The sequence below is a fragment of the Herpailurus yagouaroundi genome, unplaced genomic scaffold (genome assembly GCF_014898765.1).
Source record: "Herpailurus yagouaroundi ecotype Mexico unplaced genomic scaffold, PumYag 28, whole genome shotgun sequence".
NCBI lineage: Eukaryota > Metazoa > Chordata > Mammalia > Carnivora > Felidae > Herpailurus > Herpailurus yagouaroundi.
In genome coordinates, this window is record NW_024412376.1 from 164,182,823 (window position 1) to 164,205,935 (window position 23,113).

Consider the following 23,113-nt stretch of genomic DNA (forward strand, 5'->3'; position numbering starts at 1 on the left):
TGCACATATGCATATGTGCAAGTGTATGGGTGTGTGTGTGCATGAATGTGGGTGCGTGCAAGTATATGTGTGTGCATGCGTGTGTGTAAGAGAGTGCATGCATATATGCGATGTATGGGTGTGTGTGCACGAGTGTGTGTGTGCAAATATATGCATGTGCGTGCATGCATGTGTGTATAAGAGTATGTGCACATCAGCATATGCGTGGGTATATGAATGTGGGTGTGTACAACTATATGTGTGTGTGCATACATGTACATGTGTATGTCTGCGTGTACATGCATAAGAGTGTGTGCATATGTGCGAGTGTATGGAGCGCGTGTGCACGTATGCATATATGCGATGTATGGGTGTGTGTGCACGAGTGTGGGTGTGTGCAAGTATATGCATGTGCGTGTGTGCGTGTGTGTATAAGAGTATGTGCACATCGGCACATGCGTGGGTATATGAATGTGGGTGTGTACAACTATATGTGTGCATGCATGCATGTACATGTGTGTGCCTGTGTGTACATGCATGTGTAAGAGCGTGTGCATATGTGCGAGTGTATGGGTGTGTGTGTGCACGAGTATGGGTGTGTGCAAGTATATGCATGTGTGTGCGTGCATGAGTGTGTAAGAGTATGTGCACACAGGCATATGTGTGGGTATGTGAATGTGGGTGTGTACCAGTATATGCATGTGCCTACGTGTGCATGTGCGAACATGGGTGTGTGAGTGTTCATGTGAGTGGGGCACGCGAGTGTGCATGTGTGTGCATGAGTGTGGGTGTGTGCCACATTGGCGCGCCGGTCTGCCTGGTTCTGGGCCATTCTCGTGTCGCCGGCTCTGTGCCTGAGCTTCTAGGCTCTCGGCCTGGGAGGTGATGTCGGTGTGCCCGGGCCTCTTAGGGGGCCGTCCGCCTTGCACATCTCCCCATGTATCAGCTATTCTGGATCAGCTCCTAATCTTCCCTTCCCTCAAAGCACAGCTACCATCTGCCTCGGGGACCCCCGGACTCTCTCACGTCGCACCTGCTGCTGGAGAAGGTCAGAGCGCCACTGGCCTCGCAAAGTCTTGGATCTCAGTCCACTTCCCCTCCTTCTGGGCACACTGTTTCCTCCCGTCGGACTTGGGCTACATCAGGGCTCCAGCCATTCACTGCCACCCCCAAACCATATTTCAAAGCCACTGAAAGCCTCTCCTTAAAGGAGACGAAGAGTGAAAATAAATATGCCCTGAAGGTTTGGGTGTCTCATGAATAAAACATTCCCCACCTTTCAACACTTCCAGAAGCCACAGTCTAGTCAAGGTGAGAGGCAGGAGGGCTGTCACATAAACACTAAGGACAGAACTCTGTGGATACAGAAGGCTGGAGTGCGCAGAAGGATGATTTACAGAGGAGGAGGCGAACAGGGTTTTAAAGGATGAATAGGAGTACGCCAAATCAACAAGGTAGAGAAAGGCCTCCCTGTGCGTCTGTCACAGCACTGACCGCCGGTGTGGGGTGACTCCATGTGCCTGACACCCAGGGACCTAGCACAGGGCCAAGGACAGAGTAGTCTGTTAGTAAATAACAGCGCCAGCCTCCAGCATGAGCGGCAGGGATCGTGTCAAGAGGTGCACAGGGCTGGGTGGCTTGGGTGACATGGGAGGACACACGGAAGAGGTGAGACCAGGAAAGACCCAAATGCCCTCGTTCCTTCTCCTTTCTCCCCCAGCCTCAAGGGACGGCCAAGGGCCATCTGGGGACGTGAGTGAAATACAGAGCAAAGTCTCAGATGCTGAGAGGGAAATAAACCCGATTCCCGTGGGCCCCCGGCTCTGCCGCAAATGCCAGGCCCATCAAGAGGTGATAATTGTATCCTTCCCACAGATGAAACCCTCATACACTTTCGTGGGGCTGGGGGATGGGGCGGGGGACACGGTCACTCCCATTAGTCGATGTTGAAGCTAATTGGCCTCCTGACTTCCTCAGAATTTATTTGCACAATTTGCGAGTCATTTAGGGGCCAGTATGTTTAAATATTTATTTCTCCATCTCGGGAACAACACTGATTACCGTTCCGTATTTAACGACAATTTGCCAGACACCTAGGGAGCGCGTACGCTAAGCTGTTTCAGAGAAGGTGAGTCACCGGCCCCATTTTGCGGACAAGGAGACTGAGGCACACAGCCCAGGGCCCTGCCTATAGCCACCTGACCAGTGTCGAGTAGACCTGGAGTGGCTGGGGAGCCCGCGGGAGGCGTAACACCCCCACGCCGGGCCTCGCCACTGTCCGCCTGGAGCGGACAGCCGTCGTTGTGAATTGTGTCCTCCTCACCCAGGAGGACAGGCAGCTCGGATGATGTGACCCAGCCTTTCCACATTGGCTAGAACATGGAACCTGCCCGGGACTCAGGCCGCTTGCTCTGGGCCCGGCCTATCCCAGGAGCAAGGGACACCGACTCGGACCCAATCCCTCCCTTAGGCTCTTTGTTTCACTGAGGCCTCCCAGTGCCTAGAGCAGGGCTGGGCACATAGTAGGTGCTTCCACGTGTGCGATGAATGAATAAACCCAAATTAGCCGTGCACCAGCATCACCTTCAACAAACGTGAACAAAGCACCCACTCACTATGTTCCAGGCTCAGTTCTAGAAGCCAGGGACAGCCGAGATGGCCTCAGCAGGCTTCCTGCCCCCCTGGAGAAGGACAAGGGCAGACTTTCACGGAGTCCTCCAGCAGGACACCATTAACCATTCCCATGGCTCTCCCACGAGGTGGGGGTCTCATTCCCGCTTCACGGAGGAGACCGGGAGGCCCATCCTGGAGCCCGACTTCCCTGGGTTTGGATTCAGCTCTCATTTCATCTGTAAAACGGGGCTGATGGTCATGTGCCCACGTTCTAGGACTGAGTCATCACAGGCAGAGTGCCCGGAAGACACAACGCTCGCCACGGAAGCGCTTATTCTCATTCCAGCTCAGCAGTCGGAGGCTCGTGGAGGCGGAGAGCCTTGCCCAGGGGCGCACCGCCAGGAGGTGGCCGAGGCAGGATTGGAACCCAGATCCTGGGACTCCACTACCCTTTCTGCCATGTCTCACACCCCTCCCCGGAAGAAAGAGGAGCTCTTTTGCCTTTTAAGCATGTGGGGACAGGAGGTGGCCTCAGCAAGGCCCTGCATCTTAACCTCCCCGGCCTCTTTTAAGACAACTGCATTGGGTCGAGCCTCCGTACCGGCTGTGGAGAACCGTGCCTTCCAGGCTTCCCTCGGTCCCTCGACAAAGGGCTTGGAATCCACACAAAGCTCCCCTCCCAGGTTCTCCTCTTCTGGCTCTGCCACTCATTCGGCGGAGTGGCTTTGGGGGAGTTGCTGCCTCTCTCTGGGCCTCAGTTTCCCCCTCGGTGTAGCAAGGGGTTCTAGAACTTGCTCTGCACCCACAGCTGCAGTTCACAAGCGCTTCCTGGACGTGCATCACTCCCGCCTCATCCGCACAACACTTCCGGGAGAAACATGACCATCCCAGCTCTGCTGGTGGGGAAACCGAGGCTTCCAGCAGGGAGAAAGCCCGCGGCCACTCCACGAGTAAGCAGCCCAGCCAGGAACCGAACCCGGCTCTGGCAAAAATCTCAAAGGCCCTCCGAGTCCTAAAATCCTCCCCGTTTAACAACAGAAGCATGCGCCGCTTCCCGTTTGCTGGAACCTTCCGTGGTCCACATCTCACCTGCAGCGACGTCACCGTGGACAGGTCTTTAAGCTTCCCTTCTTCATCTTTTAGGTTATATCCCTCGGGCCTCTTATCTCGTTCCGTAATCTTCCATAACTTGATAGTTTTATCTTTAAAAACAAAGCAAATGAAACAGGATACGTGATGAACACCAGCACAGGGAATGGGCCACGAGGTAGGGGAGCGCTGATCCGGGAATCACCTGACCGGGGTCCTGCTCTCGGACAGGCAGGTTCTTTCTCCTGTGCACCCATGCGCTGAACACGGCCGTGAACGGGGTATCTGTCCTCGATCTCTGCCTCCTCACAACTGATCCCAAGGGACAACTCCCGGGTCAAAAGGGAAGGCACCTCTGAGGGCAGCCGGCCAAGTCTAAAGCCACGTCCAGACAGCATGCCACTGCAGTTTCTCACTTTTTAGGCTCTGCAGCGGCAGACAAAGGAGGGTGACCCACATTTCTGAGCAGCACCCTGCCCATCCAGAGGGCAGGTTCCCAGTGGCCTCACTTCTCTGAAATCCTGCCACAAATATCAGGAGGGTCATGGAGTAGCTGTGATGCTTCCTTTTATACGTCAATGTGGCAAAGCCAGGCTACCCTGGTATCTGGTCAAACGTAGGTGCGTGCTGCTCTGAAGGTTTTTTTTTTTTTTTTTTTTTTTTATTGGATGGAATTAACATTTAAACCTGTAGAGGAAAGCAGGCTGGCCTCCAGTGTGCGGGTGGGCCTCATCTAATCAGGTGAAGGCCGTACAGGACAAAAGACTGACCTCCTCTGAGGAAGAGGGAATTGTGCCAGCAGATGGCCTTCGGACTCGAGCGGCCACGTTAGCTCTTCCCTGGGTCTCCAGCCTTCCAGCCAGCCCTGCACATTGTGGATCTGCCGGCCCCCACAATCATGTGCGACAACCCCTCAAAGTCAGCCTCTTTCTGTGTATCTATATCTACACGTTACACCCGTCCACACGCCTCGGTCCCGTTTCTCTGGAGAACGCCGGCCGCTCCTGTGCCTCAAACACACACCGTCAGGCTCAGGAGAACGAAGAGGGAGACGACTGAGATGACTAAACCCTTGATATGTACCCAAAGACATGCGTTAGCAAAGGGAGCAGCTGGGATTTAAACCCGGGAGGTGGGGGGGTGGCGAGCAGCTCTGAGAGTGGGAGGGTAGGGAGCTTCTAAAGCTGCCTTCCCTCCAGAAGGGCAGGAGGAGAATGACGCACCCTGTTCCCACGGGTAGAGGGAAACCACGCGTGCGGCTCAGGAGCTCCGGCCCTGCTCTAAACCCACTGTGGCTTCACGTCACTCCGTCCTCCCAGGGTCCCCGCAAGGCAGGCACACCCATCACAGTTCAGATGGGGAAGTGGCAGGACCAGGATGTGAACCACATTAGGGTCTCCCGTCCTTGGGGAGGTCCACGCTGCCTCTGCTCCAGTGCTGGCTGAACATGACCCCGTGCCAGGCACCCCTGAGGGGGTCTCAGATCGTGCACGTGGCACAGTGAAGGACGAGGACAGCGGGAGCTCCTGGAGGGCGGGCCTGGGGCAGGGAGGGGCCGGGACCGACCGCAGGAGGGACCCCAGGCTCGGCTGAGACGTCAGCGAGGGCTCAGTGGAAGGTGACACCCAGTGGAGGTCTCCGGGATAAGGATGGATGGTAGGGCTGGGTGGCCAGGCGAGGGGCAGGGAGGGCAGCCTTTGGGCACAAGGCTGGGTCGGTGGGGTTGAGTCTGGGCCATTTCAAGGATGCCTTAGCAGCCGCACCGAGTCTGGGCTCTGATGGAGGGGACGGGTGGTGTCGCCTCGTGAGGCTCACGCACACTGCAGCAGGACTGGCTGGTCTCAGGGTGCTGGGTGGGGGGGGGGGCGCGTCACCTCCCATCACCCTCACCACAACACAAGGGAGGGAGCTGCATGCACCCTGCTGCCCAGGTGGGGAAACCGAGGCTCAGGGAAGCAAGGAGTCTGGCCAGGAAGTCGGGGGCCTGGGGGCGCACGCGTTCTCCCTGGGTCAGAAGGGTCGGGTGGCCAGCCAGGCTCCTAAATCCGTGCCCGTCCTGCAGCCCACCCCACCCCCAAGAGTGGCAGCCGCACTCTTGCAGAAGACCTAAGCTTGCCTCCTTCACTGGGACTATTCGAGCTCCCCCCACACCCCCCGAACAAAGGCAATCACGGAGCCATTCCTGACTCAGCTGCTTGGAATAGTGGGAACGAGCCTCATGCCCAGCCACGGGAAAAGGCTAAGACACAGCGGGGTCACCGCAGGGAATTCACGCACTGCTCAAAATACGGTTTTGGGGTTCTCGGGACCTGGGAAAATGCTCACAACCTAAGCGAGGTGGGAAAGAGCACTTGACGGCCCAGGGCGGGCACAGGCGGGCGGCCCCTCACCGTTCGTGGACAGCAGGGAGTGGGCGGCATTCTGCTGCGGAAGCCACTTAATCTTGTTGATTTTCTCCTCTATCTCCAGACTCTTGAGATAGTCAAACTCCGGCTCGTGGCTCTGGAAGGTGCTGTAGACGTCATACTCGCCCTGGCTGTGAGGCGCATTTTTACTCTGCAAGAAAACCCAGACGAGGACACCTGAGCTCCAGGATGGCAGGGGTGGGGTGGGAGCAGCCCCCCAGGCAGGGGTGAGGGACGCACTGACCAAACCCTCAGAGAGCCCGACTGCCAGGCGGCCCGTGTCCAGCAGAGCTCGCAGACCCGATGCCAGGGTCAAAGGAAACCAAGCCCTGTCTCCTTCTCTGTCCAATAAGTAAAACCGGCAGCAACCGGGCTACCTCACCGCATTTGATGAACACCTACTATGTGCTGGGTACTGAGCTAAGTGCTTCTCATTCCTCGTCTTGTTCTAGCCTTACGGCCCCTCTGCGGTGGGCACCGTGAGTCTCCCCATTTTACAGATGGGAAAGCGGAGGCTTGGAGATGAGTTGACCACCCCCGCCCAAGGCCATGTGTCCACTAGGTGCTGTCACCCGTGCCTCTGAGGTCTGACACCAAGGCCAAGGCTCTGGCCTCCTCCTCCAGTCTGAGTGTCCAACTCAGGAGGCCTGACTTGAGGAATGAACGTGCTCTGGAACAGATACTACACTGTGGCAGAATATCCCGCAATGCCAGTCACGTCCCGGCGACTTTCCTCGGCAGGCCCACCCTGGTTTACGCAGCGAGCTCCCAACACGGACCCTCGCAGTAGATCCCTCAACACAGTGCGGTGGGGAATCCATTGCGGGCAGAGGGACAACTGTCCCGGCAGATGATTTCAGTTTATGTGACAACATGAAGCTTCTACCAGAAGTATAACCTGCCTGGGAGCAAAGCGGAGACATTCCACCACGCACGATTTCAAAGTTCCTGTGCACTTTCTCCAAAAGCATCTACTGCTATGTTTCCACACCTGTCCTGCTTCTGGAAAGCTTTCAAGTTCCCCTGGATGCCTGGCTAACTCCCTTTCCCGTGAGCACTGCCCACAACAAAGGTCAGCGGGACCAGGATAAAGAAAACCATTAACAGGAGAAAAATTCAGAGTTGAGAAACTTGCATCTTGCGATTTAATTTCTTTCTGCAAAAAGGAGCTTTGCGATCCCCGGCCGGCTACCCTGGTCCCCGTGAAATCAGCACGCTCCGGCCACGGTGCATGGGTGACCGATTTTCAGCTGTCCACTCTCTGGCTATGTGTCCTTGCTAAGCTATTTCACACCCTCTGAGCTCCGGTCTCCCCATCTGTGAAATGAGACCACTAATGGCCCCTGATTGTGCCACTGGGGCTGTCGTGAGGAGGCTGACGGTGGTGAGCACGGTGAAGTCTGACCTCAATCAGGTCCGGAACTGGATGGAGCAGGGTTGCGTCTGCAACATCTCCCTCCTCCCCTCTCTCCTTCTCAATCGCCCCTCCTCCTCTTCTCTTTCTCCTGTCCCTCCCCCCCCCCCCGACCCCCTTGGTTTTCACCATCCTGTCTTCAGCATCTAATCCCTGCACGGGTTTGGTGTGTGGGATGCCGCCCCCCCCCCCCACCCCTTGGAGGCAGGCTGGCGTCTTGATTGCAATCCCTGGTCTTTGCTCACTGGCTGGGCGACTTCTCCAAGTGTCCTCATCTGTAAAATGGGTGTCGGTCCCCACCCTCTGGGGTGGGCAGTGGAGAGTAAATGAGAAACGTCCTTAAAGAGCATAGCAAGGGGACTGCACACAGTAGGTACTCAACAAATGGGGGCCTTTTTATCATGAGGCTTCTTTCAGTGGTTCAGAAACAGTACCCACCCCCCCACCCCGGGTGGGCTGATCCAGGCCACTCCGGTCTTACCCAGAATTCTGCCGGACAACAAACCTCGCCAGGGCGAGGCCTGGGGCTGAGCCTCATCGCCAACCCCCGCCTGACCCCTGCAGAAAACCCAGTCCTCCTGTCCCCCCACCTCTGGCTGGGACAGCGCCCAGGCACAGGGCAGTGATCTCAGCCTTATGCCAGGACAACAGCCCGTCCTGAGGGCCTCTCAGGGATCCCGGGCAGAATGAGCAAGGGCCCGCGTTGGGTGTAGCCCCCCCTCCCGCCACCACCAGGTCCGGCCGCACCTCTGGCTCCCGCTGGAAGATGACGACCCGGCCACCCTTGTCGCCTGTGGCCAGCAGCTCTCCGGTGTGGTTGAACTCAACAGTAGAGATGATATCAGCTGTGGGGGGGGGGGGGGGGGAGAGACAGGAAGGCGTGGCTCGTTAGGACCCCAGCACTGCGCAGGTCCACAGAACTAGGACCCACCCGCACAGAACGCACCCCTGGCCTGTGCCACCATCTGGAAGCAGGAGCCCGAGGGTCAGGTGCCCTGACGAGGGGCGAGTGGTCCCCCTGTCCCCTCCCCGCTGGCTGCAGGACCCGTCCGTGGGCTTTACTCTGTCTCCTTCCTGCTTCCTACCTTCCTCCCCCTCGTGCTTCCAGAGGCAGTTTGGGGGTTTCACGTGCTGGCCGGGAGACCGGGCTACAAATTGGACACTAGCCCTACTCTGGGGGCCCCTGGGACCAACTGTGGTCAGCCCTGCCCCGCATGAGCCCCCCGTCAGTGGGACCCCCTTAAGCTTCACATTCCTGGCCCGGACTCTGCAGGCACCAGAATCTCTGATCCGGCTTTAGCACGGTGGACCTACTTTCCGACAAACCGCAGCTATGATCACAGCCCCTGCCCGGTTCTCCCACAGCTGCCAGATTGATGCCCGAAACCCTCCGCGGGTCCACAAAACCAGACGCTGTTCCCTCCCGAAGCCTCCCTCTGCAGCCGCCCTCTCAGGTGGTGGCAGCTCCACACCCCCCAGCCCCGGTCGGGCCCCAGCCTTGGGAGTCTCTGTGACCCCTTCCTCTCTGCCCCTCTCCCCTGCCACGTCCAGTCCCACTGGCTTGGCCTTTGCAATACACCCAGACTCCACCCACATCTCCCCACCTCTCGCCCCCGCAAGATTCTGACAGCCCGCGAAAGGACCTCCTGGCTTCGTCCCTGCTCCTGCTATAAGCTAGCCCCAGCACAGCAAGAGGGGGCCCACCCGAAACCCATCTGACCTCAGGGTAAAAAGCAAAGGTCTCAGAGTGGTCTAAAGCCTGAGTGGTCTCTGGTCCTCAGAGGCAGATCGCGTCGGAAGCCCAAATGGTCACTCCCCTCCTGCACCCGCACAGAACTTGGTGTTGCCTTCCCCCTGAGGGCTGGGCAAGCCCCAGCCAGACCCCTCCCAGACCCCCCTCCCTCCCGGACTCTGGGCTTGGCCGTGTGATCTGCTTTGGCCTATGGGACACCAGCAGACAAGCCACCATCCAGAACCCCTCCCGCTTCCAGAAGGACCTGCCGGGGCTAGCCCAAGGTCCCAGGAGGAGGGGGAGGGACGCAGAAGAGTCAGCCCCTAGGAGGCCCCCTGCCTCCCCACTTACCCAGCCCAACCCATTCTAGTTCAGCAGATCTGCAGATGCGCCAGGAAAAAAAAAATGTTTGTTGTTACGTCTTGTTTTTCACTCAGTAAAAGGTAACACCTCTCCCCCCCCCCATCTCCCCTCCTGCCCACCTCCCTCTTCCACTCACACAGGGCTCCTTGCTGCTTCTCAAAAGCACCGGCCACCTCTTACTCAAGACCTCAAGTGATTTTTGCATTTCTATTCAATAAACGCCCTTTGCTTTTCCAACCGGTGCCTTTTAGAGGCAGCTTCCGGACTGCACTGGCCACTGGAGCCATAGGTAAATGCCGGCTTCGACAGCAAAAGAAAAGAGAAGAGAAAAGGTGGTTTAGAAGCGGGATGATGGGCTGGACGTTTTCATCGATCAAGATAAAGGCACATTTCATTGAACTTAGAAAGACAAGACAAGACAGAGAGAGCGGCTGTACGGGAACATGTAAATGCCTGCGGAGCCCGGAGCTGGGAAAGGGCCGGGTCCTCCATGGGGCAGCCGGCCCTGCACTCGGACCAGCGGAACCAGAGCCCTCAGAGCTGGGTTCCCGCTACGTCGTATCAGCAGCCCCTAAGGGGCAAAGAGCAGGGTACGAAATTGTGCATGAAGTGTTTTTAATCATATAGACCAATGATCACAGCCGTGCTAAATGCCAAACACACCGGGCAGAGGAAAGAGAGGCCGAAGAATGATGCCCCACCACGTTGGCACAGGGCGCTTTGGGGTGGTTGAAATAAAGAATTTTTGTTTCTCTTTCCACGTCTCTACATTTTCTCAATTTTCTGTAATGAATGTGTATTTTTAATAGTTTTCTCGGGGTGTAAGTGATACATACAAATGGACATATTTCATGTATCCAAGTTGATGAGTTTGGACATATGCATAATTTATATTATTTTTATGACAGAAGAATAACAATGCTATTAAATTAAAACGCCAACGTGACCACCGGTGCCCAGAGCGAACGCAGTCCTTAAATGCTGGGCGGTTTCCACAGTAACAGACGCCAACATCTGCAGGCAATTTACAATTTATGTGTCACTTTCACATCCACTGCCTCCTTTGAGACTCACGCCAGCCCCTGAGGGGGACACAACTATTCTTTCCATTGGCAGCCCGAGACGTGGAGGCGCCTGCTTGGGGACAACCTCCCAAGCTGCTCACGGGCCAGTCGGAAGTCCTGGGTTGGAGTCTGGGCTCCAGCGTCTTGGCTGTGTGGCCTTGGGTTGGTCACGCCACTTCTCTGAGCCTCAGTGTTTTGGCTATAATAGCGTCTGCCCGGGATTGGAAGCTCCAGTGGGACTACGGGGTGTGAGGGTCCAGGAGGAAGGATCCCGACTCTGAGCGAGGATGAGTTACTAAAATTTACTGCACGGAGAAACGGAAGCTCCCTCTCAGCATTGCTTCTGGCCTCCACACACTTTGCCGTGGCCAGCCCAGAAGTGTGCGGGATGAATGGCGGCTCAACTTCACTGTGCGCATTTGGGGATCCCGGCCTCCAGCCCCACTAGTCCCATCGCACAAACACTTACGGAGCAAGCAGACCATGGCACCGCTCCCTCAGGCCTCAGGTTGGTGGGTGTTTCACATCTATTTATTGCTACAGGAAGTATCTTCGAGGGGTTGCCATAGGCAAGGTTACTTCCCCTGAGAGCTGGAAATTCTTATCAATAAAACCTTGAAATCAGAAAGTCTCTCATCTTGGAATGTTTGACACATATCCAGTCCCAATACCACCTCCTCCAGGAAGCCTTCCTGGAGACCACCCCTGCCCCCCAGTTCAGCCGTCTCTCCTGCAACTACAGTCTCATGCTCACTGTGGGTCCCTCATTGAATATGGACCCCTTCCTACATGGGGGCGGTCCCTGTCCAGGTTGCCTCTCACCTTGACCACAGAAGGGAACCCAGCAGTGTGGTCAATAATATGAACTCACATTCTTAAAGTGCTTGTTTTCCAGGCACTGTTCTAAATCTCTCCATAGAAGTTTTTGCTTCTGGAAATAGCTGGCGGCTCCTATTGGATCAACTCTCTCACCAATAGCGACGATAAAACCTCAACAGATGAAACAACAAAACACGACTGCCTGAGGCATTGGAGGGAACCAAGTACAGGTGGAACCTGCAGAAAAATCAGCAATTGAAACTCACTGGATAAGTTTCCTATTTTCATGGCTGAGGACAGGCCCCCAGTCTGTGCCATGGGGCTACTGAAACTCAGACATAAAGTCCTACTCTTAAGGCTCAATAAATCAGAAGGCAGGGACTGGGGAAATCGTAGCAGCTGGAAAGTGAGGGAGTAAATTCTGGAAAGGGGGGGGGGGTGACTGAGGAAGTCCCCAAATGCAGCATATAAACTCTGCCCAAATCTTTGGCTACAAAACACGCATGCGTATGACAGATTCCAAGCAACCCAGCGATGGCTAAAAGAAGTGACCTGAGGCTGTGCTATTGTCCACCACCCCGGAGATAGGGTTTACAGTTGAGTTCAACCAAGTTGACTGCTCACAAACACAAAATAAAACAAAAAAAATGCTCTTTGGAGGGACATAAAAAACATCTCGAATCTCTGCAATGTCATCATTCACAACGCCCAGGACAGAATCCAAAATTATATGAAGACATACAGAGAAATACGGACGCATCACCCATACTTAATATAAAGATGATTCATGGAGACTGGCCATGAGATGCCCCGGATGTTGGAACTGGCAAATGAAAAAATTAAAGTAGGTATTATAACTATGCTCAAGGATGCAAAGGAAAATACTCAAAGTAAAGAGAGAGAGAAAATAAATTAAAAAAAAAAAAAAGAACAGATCTTCTGGGATCCGCAGGTCAATGTCAAATGTCTAACACACACGTAATTGCGGTTCCAGAAGGAGAGGAGAGAGAGATAATAGAGTAGGAGAAAGACTTCAAGGAACAACGGCTGAAAAAAATCCCCCATACGGGAAAAGGCACCAGCGACACATTTCGGAAGCTCAGTTACCTCCAGAGAGGATAAATACAAAGAAAGCCACACCTAACTGTTGAACGATTGAGGACCAAATTAGTGATAGAATTTTGTAAGCGGCTGGAAGAAAACCATGTCACATTCAGAGGCATCAGGCCTCCAATGACTGACGATTTCTCATCAGAAACGATGCAGTCCAGAAGACGTTCAAAGGGCTGAATGAGAATTGAAAAGTCGGTGAACCCAGAATTCTGTATCCAGTGGACGTACTCCTCAAGAACGAAAAGCAAACGAAGACATTTCAGTTAAGGCCTTCCAGGGACCAGAAATCCAATCTCAGAACAGTCCTACTGTCCTATCATCATTCTCTCTTTACAGATAAGCGACCTTGGTCACCGAGAGGCAAGGAGCTTGCCCAAGGTCACATATGAAGCAGGGCCTGTGCAGTGTGTCCCTGCACCCACACCACAGGGTCTCACAGTGCCACTCAGCCATTGAGTGAGGGCTGCCAAGCCGCCTGACAAGCCAGTGGTGGCTCCGAGTCACCCTGTCACGGGTGAAGAAAAATCCCACGAAAGCCCATGCTGCCTTCCCACTTGAGAGGTCCCCTCTTCCTTCTCCTTCAGCTCCTCAAAAGGCAAGGCTGGAAGAGGCAGCTTGGGCCACGGCACCAGGACACATCTGTCACCTCCCTGGAAATGGCCACCATGCAGTGCCAGCAGGGGAAGCCCAGAGCCACCCAGTCCGGGGAGCCAGAAAGCCACACTGTGGCCCAGTATGGGCTTAGGGAGAATCAGAGGTGGTGTTGGATGTGACCAGCCAAGTGACAAGGTCCACATTGGGAACTGGAGCCAGGGGTGGTGGTGTGGAATGAACTGTGTCCACCCCCCCCCCAAATATGTTGAAGTCCTAACCTCCTGTGACTGTGACCTTATTGGGGTCATCTTTGCAGATGATCGAGTTGAGATGAGGTCGTACTGGACTACGGTGGGCCCTAAATCCAATGACTGGTGTCCTACCAAGAAGCCTATGTGATTTCACAGGGACACACACACATACAGGGAGAAGGCCATATGACAACAGGGCAGAGACTGGAGAGACTCATCTGGAGGCCAAGAAACATGAGAAAGCGCCGGCCACCACCAGAAGCTGGGGGACAGATTCCTCCCTGGAGGCTTCAGGAGGAGCACGGTCCTGCCGATGCTTTGCTTTCAGTCTTCCAGCCTCCAGACGGCGAGAGAAGGGATCTCTGTTGTTTTAGGCCACTGAGCTCGTGGCCCTTTGTCTCAGCTGCCGTAACTGACACAGAGGGAGAACAGAGCTAACACAAGAGGCCACACACACGCCAGCCCTGGAGGACACGGGCTGCACCCCGGGTTGTGGCTCCGGCTGGTGCCACGTGGGGGCAGGAGCCCGCGGATCTCCAGGATATCTGCTGTGACTGTCGCCAGAGGAAGATACTCCAGTCGAGCCCTGGTGTGTACTAGCTGTGTGACCTCACCCAAATCACTCACCCTCTCTGAGCCCCAGTTGCCACAACTGTCATCCCTGCCTGGCCACAGTTCTCCTAGGGTTTATGTGAAATTCAAATGATTCTGTGGCCTGGAAAGTTCCCTGGAAACTCTGGCAGAAGCCTACACACCTGCAGGGGAGATTAAGATGCTTGTCGGGGCAGCGGGGGCGGGGGGGGGGACCCCTGCCCTGCTCGTCCATCACCGCCCGTCACCGTAAGTGCCGTCGACACCATTAATGATCCATCAGATGTCGGGACTCACGGCAGAGGGGAGGCCTCAGAAAGCCCAGCCCGATCCTTCTGATGGGAGCAATGCCTTTAATTAGCATCGTCAGAGTCGTCAGGCTGATGAGGATGGAGGTGTGGGCAGAAAGAGGAGGGAAGAGGCGCCCGCCTGCCGCAGAAGGAAGCTCAGTGAGAGGAAGAAGGCCAGGCAGCGGGGCACCAGCCTGGGACAGGACTGGGTGAGCGGGCTTCCCCAGCACCTTCTCTGGGTTCCCCTGGGAGGGGTGACTTTGCGGCCCCTCCCCTCCCGAGGTAGAGCCTACTTTCCCACCCTTGGCCCTGCACGGCCTGTGACCTGCTTTGGCCAAAAGAATGGGGTGGGCACAAGAGGTGCTGGCTCCAAGCCCGGGCCTCACGAGGCCACGCAGCGCCTGCTCTCTGGGACCCCTGTGCCACCACGAACCCCCAAGCCAGCCTGCTGGAGGACGAGAGGCATGTGCGGCAGGGATGAGCCACTGCAGTGGAGGCCACACCGGGCCAGTCTACAGCCAGCCGGTCCCCAAAAATGACACAGCCCACCAGGACCAGCAGAGGCACCTTCCCGACCACAACTACCACGAGTGTGTGAGTGAGCACAGCCTAAGAACACCCACTAGACCTGCAGACTCAGGAGCAAAAATAAAAGCTTCTTGTTTGAAGCCACTGAGTTCTGGGGATGTTTGTTACACAGCAGGGGCTGACTGGGACAGGCAGAGCCATGTCACGGCCTCTTTAAAACGAAGAACAGCCACCCACCCAGCTCTGCTCCGTAGATCACCTGTTTTTGGAGGCGGCACAGTCATTTAAAAGGGAAGACTTTCCCGATCAGAAAAAGTTAAAAGGGGAGATTTTCCCGAGCAGAAAAAGCTCTCCACGACAGCCTAGGTTTTCAGGCAGGCACACGCTCCCTCCCCCACCAAGGGGCCTCATCTACACAGTGCTCTGACCACAGTGCCGTCCCTTCCGGGTTTGCCCGGACAACTCTGATGGTTCTCCAGGTCTCGGCCCAAATGTCCCATCTCTGGGGAGGCCCCTGAGCCCTCCATGCTGACACCTGGTTCCTTCAGGTCACGGTGGCCTGTGACGGCCCTTGGGGTGGGAGGCAGCAAGTCCCATCCCCTGAGGCTCAGTTTCCTCCCTTGGAAAACAGGGATAATGTTGTAGGACTCACAGAGGCCCCATATGACAGGGATCAGGACAGCGAAGGCAGCAGGAGCTCTGAGAACCTGGACAGTGTGTGGCCCTGAGAACCAGCTCTAGGACCTGACCCCTTGGACCAGGACAGGCCACGGTGATAGTAAACCCTCTTGGAACTTGCGGGAGGTGTTCTAGCACTTCACGCACAGAACTAAATCCTCTTAGCTCCCCCAAGTTGCTGGAGTGATGCCATTCTTCCCGTTGTACAGACGAAGAAATCGAGGCACAGAGGGGATTAATAACTTGCCAAAAGCTGCCCACCTGGCATGTGCAGAGCTGGGACTTACTCCCAGGCAGGCTAGCTCTAGAGTCCTTGAACTTGGCCCCAGGCCTGGTACTTTCTCAAGATGTTTAAAGGGGTCAAAAATGGGAGTGGGGGTTGGCGAAGACATTTCCTGGGAAAGAGCAGGTGCTGAGGGGAGGGTCCCCACCCACACCTTCCCTCCCAAGCCTAGTGTGACCTTCGCAGAGCTCCAGAGTACGCTTCCTGAGGGCAGCGGACCCAGACCCAAGACTGGGAAAGCCGGGTGTCGGGGTCTGGCTGTGCTGGGGACACAATGGCCTATGCCCATGTGACTCCTGGGGACAGGAGAGAGCTGGCATCGGTCATCTTAGTCCTGTCTGCTGGCTTCCCACAAGGGCAAGGACAATGCAGGAGCAGGGGGCCACTGCACCCAGGGCCCAGGAAAGCCACCAGATGTACAGCTGTGACTGCCTGGGTCAAGGGTTGCATGAGACGTTTGGCAGGAAACTTCCAGAACACCCAGGAGAGGACCCACAAGAGAACCAGACAGCTGCATCCACCGGCTAGGTCCACCTAGAGTGGAAAAAGTCACCAGAAGCTGGAGGTGGCCCATCCCCCTGGTGGCCCTCCCAGCAGGCAGGGGTTGGTGGCAGCGGGCAGAAGCCGGGAGACCCAGCCCCTACCCACTGTCGGCCTCCAGCACCAGCAGGCTGCTGTGGGGGCAAAGAAGGGAAAATGCCAACTCTGGGTCAGCTTCTGGACCATCACCTGGGACCGGACAGTCACTGCTGCGTATATGACAACAGACTACTTATGAGGGTAACCATCCAAGCACGGACCCATCCAAGGCCTCGTCCAGGGCAGGGAAGATGACTCCCTGACTAAGGTCTGATGAAAGGGCGGGCACACCACCGCAGAGTGGCTGAGCTCCCCTCGCACACCTGCGCTCACGTCGGAGCAAGCACCCAGCTCCCCGGGTGGGGGGGGGGGTGTCCTGGCACCAACTGGGAGCTGCGATCACGCTGTTGCTGAATTTCAAGTCCTGCTGCAGAAACCCAGCCCCCGTCCCCGAGCAGGTCTGTGAGAAGTTCCCTCCTGCGGCCTGAACGTGGTGCGGGGGTTGGGGGAGCAGGTCCCAGCCTGTGGGCAGAAGCCGCGTGGGGCGAGCTGGACGCTGTGGCCGGGCCGGGTGGGTCTGCTCGGACGGTGCTCGGCTCACGGGGCTGGAGGAAAATGCAAAGGGGCTGGGGGGGGGGGGGGGGGTTGGGGAGGGTCTTGTGCAAGGGTCCCAGCCGCCACCACCTCCCACCCATGCAACCCGGAGGCCCAGGACCCCAGGTTCTGCCTGCCGGGGACCAAAGCTCACACATAGGGCAGGAAGGGGGCGCCCGGCCCCAGTTGCCGGTAGGTGGGAGACAGGGCCGGCCCTGCTGCCTCTTGGAGTCACACAGGAGCTACAGTCCCACCCCACACCTGGGATTAAGTCACCACCCTCTAAAATCACACCCCCTCCTGGGCAGAGGGGGTGGGGGTGGGGACTACATGGGACCAAGAGCCCCAAGAGTATCCCTCCCCAGAGCTAGCCTGATAAAAGAAAAGCATGCCCACACAGGAGACCCAAGGGATGACGAGGAGTGTAAACATTTAAACTGGGCTGAGTACGAATGAGTTTTAAAGGTTGAGAAGTAATTCTATTCTCCCAGCACCTGCCCCAAGAGCTCCAGGTGAAACGGAATATTGCCACCGGGAATTGTGGCCCCCAAATGTGCCTGCTGCTCGGTGGTCAGCCAGCCAGAGCCGGGACTCTGGGAGCGTGGGGCTCGAATAACGCCCTTGGGAGAGAGGGGGACCGAGGGAGGCCTGGGAGGAGGCGCTGGGCCGGTGTCGTTATGTCCTCACAGCATAGCTACTCCACGGGGCAGTCACTGTCTACAGGTGGGAGATCTGAATTCAGACCCCACTCTTACGACCTCTCTGAGAGGTCACCTGGGAAACAAAGGTAACCACACACACCTTCCAAGATGGTTGGGAGGCTGAGCTGCCCATCACTTAGCACGTGGGAGGCACTCAGTTAATCCGTCTACCGCTCATTTATTCACTCGAAAGAATGTTAGCTAATGGGGAGAGTTATTAAGTTATTGTTTAAAGGGGAAATGTTGGCTAGGATTTGAGGTCTGTAAGGTGGGCTGCTGGATAAAAGACTGCCCCAAAAGTAGACTTTCTGTTTGGGATGGTGAGAAACTTCTAGAAATGGAAAAGTGGGGATGGCTGCACAACACCATAAATGTACTTAATGCCACTGAATTGCACACTTAAAAACGGCTAACATGGTAAATTTTATCTCGGGTCTATTTTACAATAAGAAATTTAATTTTAGGGGCACCTGGGTGGCTCAGTCGGTTAAGTGTCCGACTTCAACTCGGGTCACGACCTCGCAGTCTGTGAGTCTGAGCCCGCATCGGGCTCTGTGCTGACCGCTCAGAGCCTGGCGCCTGCTTCGGATTCTGTGTCTCCCTCTCTCTCTGCCCCTCCCCCACTCACACTCCGTCTCTCTCTCTCTCTCTCAAAAATAAATAACCATTAAAAAATATTAGAAAATAAAAATAAAAAATAAAGAAGTTAATTTAATTTTTAAAAAGAACAGTAATTGAGCACCTACTGTATCCCAAGCACTGTTGCATACAGGGGGAACTCCGCAGTGTGCAGTCCCCGCAGGAAGCTCACTCTCTAGTAAAGAACACGAATAAGCAAATTTTCATAGAAATCTAGGTTATTTTTCCGGGGAGGAGGTAAGAGCTACGATGCAAAATAAAAGTAAAGGGGATGGACGAGGTGGGAGGTGCTGTTTTAGTCGGGGAGGTCAGGGAAGACTTCCTGGAGGAGGGGCATTTGAGCAGAGACCCGAAGGAAGCCAGAGAGGCAGCCACACAGATCTCCGGGAGAGCGGCATGTGCAAAGGCCCTGAGAGGCGGGAGTCAGCTTGGTCGGTGGCAGGTCAGCAAGGAGGCAACATGTGCATGAAGGTAAAAGGGGCGGGAGGTGAGCCGGGGGTGGGGGGGGCGCAGGGACTTGGAATTTGACTCCAAGTGACAGCAGAAACTGCAGAGGGAGCTCGGGCTGCGGCACCGCGATCTGACAGCGGTTAATGACTAACTCCTGCTCCTCCTATGTGTGGCTCTCACTCGGGGAGCCCAGCTCTTCCAGGGGCGGGCAGAGCCCCTGGCCTGCAGGGCGCAGGCCTGGCCACCTGAGCGGCTCTCAGGAAAGGGTGGAGTAGCGGGGATGGCGGGGAGCCTGCTTCCCCCCTGCGGCTCACTTGCTCACTTGTCTGGTTCCGCGCTATTAGGGGATGTGTTGGCATCACAATGGTTTTGGTGCCGCTGTTTTCATCCCAGCGTTGTAAAAACGGAGACGGAACTCACAGAACACGAAGTTCACGCTTCGAACTGCACGTTTCAGTGGTTTTTAGCGGATTCGCCGTGTTGTGCGACCATCACCGCTGCCTAATTCCAGAACATTCCCGTGACCCCGAAGAGAGCCCCCGTACCTGTCCGCGGCCATTCCTCACTCCCTGCCCACCACTCACCTGTCTCCTGACTCTGCGGCCTTGCCTCTTTGGGACCCTTCCTGTGTCTGGGATCATGCAGTGTGTGGCCTTCTGTGTCTGGCTTCTCTCGCCTGGCATGGGGTCAAGGTCCCTGCCCACGTGTGGCCTTGGGTCCTTTCTCAGCCGAGTAAGACTCTCCTGTGACGGTGATGCTCCTCAGGAGAGTCGCCAGCAGGCTTGGGTGGGGGTTGGGAGCCTGTGAATGGCCCTGCCCCCCCCGGGGACCCCTGACCCACGGTGGCACCCAGTTCTGCCAGCTGTGAGCCAGAGTGAGGGCGGTGCTGCCTTCCCGTGGGTGCCCCCCGAGGGGCAGGGTCCAGGGAGGGCGGGGGGCTGTGGCTGCCGGCTCCTCCCTGCCAGGTCAGATGGGCCCCTGCTGGGTAGCCGTTGGCCTGGGGGACTGTGAGGCAGATGGGCTTGGGGAAGGTGGGCGGGGAGCAGCTGTGGATTTGCCTGTGGTCAGCAGGGCCCGGTCAGGCGGCGGGTTCGATTCCAGGCCAGGTCAGATCGTGCTCAGAGCGGGGCAACTCCCCAGATCTGACTCCAGCAGAGCCCCCAGGCACCGCCCCTCAATCACACAGAACCCCGCGGGCCCCGAAGGTGGCCAGCAGCTGGCCTCGGGACAGGGTCAAAGTGAAAGGGACTCAGAGAACACCACCCACTCCCTGCCCGTTTCCTCACAGCACAAGCTCCTGGAAAAGCCCACGGCACAGTCACCTGGACGGCTCCCCCACAGATGAAGATTCCTAGGGCCCTGCCCTGACCCAGGGGATCAGAATCCTGGGTGCCTGGAATCTGTTTTGACAGGTTCTCCTGCGGCGTGCCCCAACATTTGAGAGCACCGGTGAAGCCCTGGGAGGTTTGGGATCAGGAGTCTCACTTCCCTGGGGCTGCCTGAGCCTCGGTTTCCCGATCTCTAAAGTGGGTACAATGCTATTATCTCAGGGTTGGCTGTGAGGACTTGAGGCAACAAATACAAAAGTGCCTGGCAGAAACAATCAACTGCTCAAAGACCATTCACTGTAATCAGCGGTACGCTGTTGTTCTACACGCAAACCGACAGAACTATCTGGAAACTGAAAGAAAGCGCAGAAGGGAAGAATTTCTACACGACACGGAGGAGGGGCTGAGGTGTGGTGAATTTGCTGTTGGGGGACCTGGTTATGAACCCCACCTTCTCCTGGCTGTCATTTCGCCCCTCTGAGCCTCAGTTGCCCCATCTGTGCCATGGTCGTGTTAAGAGCCGCCCACACTGGAGGGCTCTGGAAATGGCAATGTGCTTCCCCGGGGCCAGGATGACAAGCCGCTGTGGGAGAGGACGAGGGGGGCCTGACGCAGACCCAGACTGACCGCTACTGCCCGGCCGGGCTGGCTGGCCAGGGTCCTCCCACGCCTGGGGCCCACGGGTCCCGGCCTCTCTGCTCAGGCTGGCAGCCAGTCCCTCAGATGCCCATTGGCAGATGGGCCAGCAGGGCCGAGTGGCCCAATGACAAGGACACCCTTCGGGCCTCATCACATCAGTGTGTCCACCAGATCCTTTGCCAGGCCTGCATCTGCTCTGGGGCCGGGGGGGGCCGGGCTCAGGAGCTGGACGCTGAGGTCACAGCTGGCACAGCCCACGGCCCCCTTGCCCGCCTCTCCTGCCTCTGCCCTGGCCCCGGCCATCACTCCTTCTCTCCTGGAAGCCTGGGGTTTCCGGGTCCGGCCCAGTCCGGCCCGGCCAGGGGGCCTTTTGTGAAGCTGAAACCCCATCACATCATGACCCTCCCTAAGATCTTCTGTGGTTCCCCACTGGCCTCGCCTGCCTCTCTCTCCCTCCCAACACACCCTCTACTCCTCAGCCAGCCCGGACTTTCTGTGTTTCCCCAAACGGGACTGTTTATCCATTCAAGGAGTATTTATTGACCACCAACTACCAGACCCCACACGAGGCCACAGAATTCAGCAGTGGCCCAAATGGGCACCAGCCAGGCCATCCCGACTGGCCAGCAACTGTCGGGGGGAGGAGAGAGTGCCCACAAATAGACAAAGCAAACACCACACGCTACCCACGTCCCCCCCCCCACCCTTGCTCGTGGCAAGGCCCCGTGGCCCAGCCTCTGGGTGACGGTGTGGCACAGGGTGACAGTCTATTCCTGCTACGGTGTGGCCAGGGTATGGCAGCTGCAGCTGCAGCCGTGGGGTTGGGGGCGCCCACAGCCGGGTGAGGGCACGGCCTGGGCAGGTGCACGGGCAGGTCCCTGAGGCTCTGCACTGGCTGAGGATGGCTGGCAGCTCCGCCTCCTAAGACCCACTTCCTCATCTGTAAAATGGGTACAGCTGTGCCTGTGCCGCGGGGCGCTCCAAGCAACGGCCGGCCTGGGGCCCCCTCGGTCATGCTGTTGCTATTGGCCCTCCCCGGGACCCCGATCGCTGGCGAGGAGCATCCTGAGGCCGCCAGGCCCCGTGCCTTGCTCCCTGGTGGGAAGGGGTCCCAGCCTCCCTGGGGGAACTCACTCACGGAGAGCACTGGGGGCTGGGCGCTGGCCGGGAGCATTAACCCCACCACATCCGCAGGACTTGGGGCCATTCTGCCGCTTCCACGTGGGGAAACCTAGGCTCCGAGGGTGAACTTGTCCTTGTGTGGGGAGCAGGCGGCTTCTATGCCATGCATGCAGAGCCCAGGAGTGTGCTCCTGACACCGTGAAGTACGGTGGGGCCGGCCCCAGGTCCCCTCGCCACGGGACGGCCACCCACCTCCAGGGACAGTGGCGGTGCTGCAGACTCCCAGGCGGGCCCTGCGCCTCATGCCTGTTGCCCCGTACCCTTCTCTACCCAGGGGCCCCTGCACCCATTATAAAGATGAGCAGACCGAGGCACCCCAGGCAGGTGCGGAGCCCTGTCCTGCCCCGTCTGCTGTGGGTTCTCGGGCTCTCTTCCCAGGTTTCTCCTAGAGACAAGAACTTCCAGCCCAAGCACACTACTCCACAGCTGCTGGGCGGGTGGCATCTATGGGGCCAGCGTGGTGACTGCCCCTTAACTTTGGCATCACGATCCCTGCAAACGTTTCACACCCATGACCTTACTAAATGCTCGTGATGGCCTCCGGGGGTGGCATGACTCTCCCCCACTTAGAGACGGGGAAACTGAGGCTCCCGGGGGTGGGGTCTGTGCTGTGCTGGTAGACCAGATGACCCCTGGCTCACAGGGGGCGGGGGGCGGTGGGGAGAGCCAGAGCACACACCCTGATTTGTGTGTCGGCCGAGCCTGAGACCTCAAGCCACTTGCAAAATTCCCAAAACCTTAACAACCAACTCACAAACTTGCCGACGCGAGGCAGCTGTGGTCCACCCCGTGGGGGGCAGAATCCCCACATCCGTGCCTGCACGGGCCCTGAATCTGGCTGCACTCCCCGCCTTTTCAGCCTCTGAGTGAGACCTCCCGCAGCCCCACCGAGAGCACTGCGTTCCCCAGAAGTCCCACGGCTCAGTCAGCAGGACCGTCACCATGGCTTCCGAGACCCTGCCCGGCCCCCGCCTGGCATCGCACACACTAGGCCCAGGGCCCTCACCGAGGACAGCCTGATCCCAGTGCTCCTTCTGGCTGTGAACACTGAAAAATGAGTAAAATATATCTGCTCAGAGAGCTGTAAGGGTGCAATGAGTGAATATGTGTTGGCGTTAGATCAGGACCTAGAACAACCAAAACAACTTGAAAGAAAGAAAGAAAGAAAGAAAGAAAGAAAGAAAGAAAGAAAGAA

At 57.0% G+C, this 23,113-nt stretch overlaps 1 protein-coding gene across 3 annotated transcripts in view; it reads right to left on the reverse strand.

The window, feature by feature from the left end:
* Nucleotides 1–23,113, reverse strand: part of PPP2R2C (protein phosphatase 2 regulatory subunit Bgamma) — a 138,270-nt gene that overhangs the window by 46,069 nt on the left and 69,088 nt on the right. For all 3 annotated transcript variants that reach the window (XM_040488351.1, XM_040488365.1, XM_040488356.1), the window contains exons 2-4: nucleotides 8,248–8,345; nucleotides 6,072–6,237; nucleotides 3,682–3,794 (exon numbers count right to left, since the gene is read on the reverse strand). In XM_040488351.1, the coding sequence (XP_040344285.1) occupies nucleotides 3,682–3,794; nucleotides 6,072–6,237; nucleotides 8,248–8,345 (377 nt within the window). The remainder of the gene's footprint in view (nucleotides 1–3,681; nucleotides 3,795–6,071; nucleotides 6,238–8,247; nucleotides 8,346–23,113) is intronic.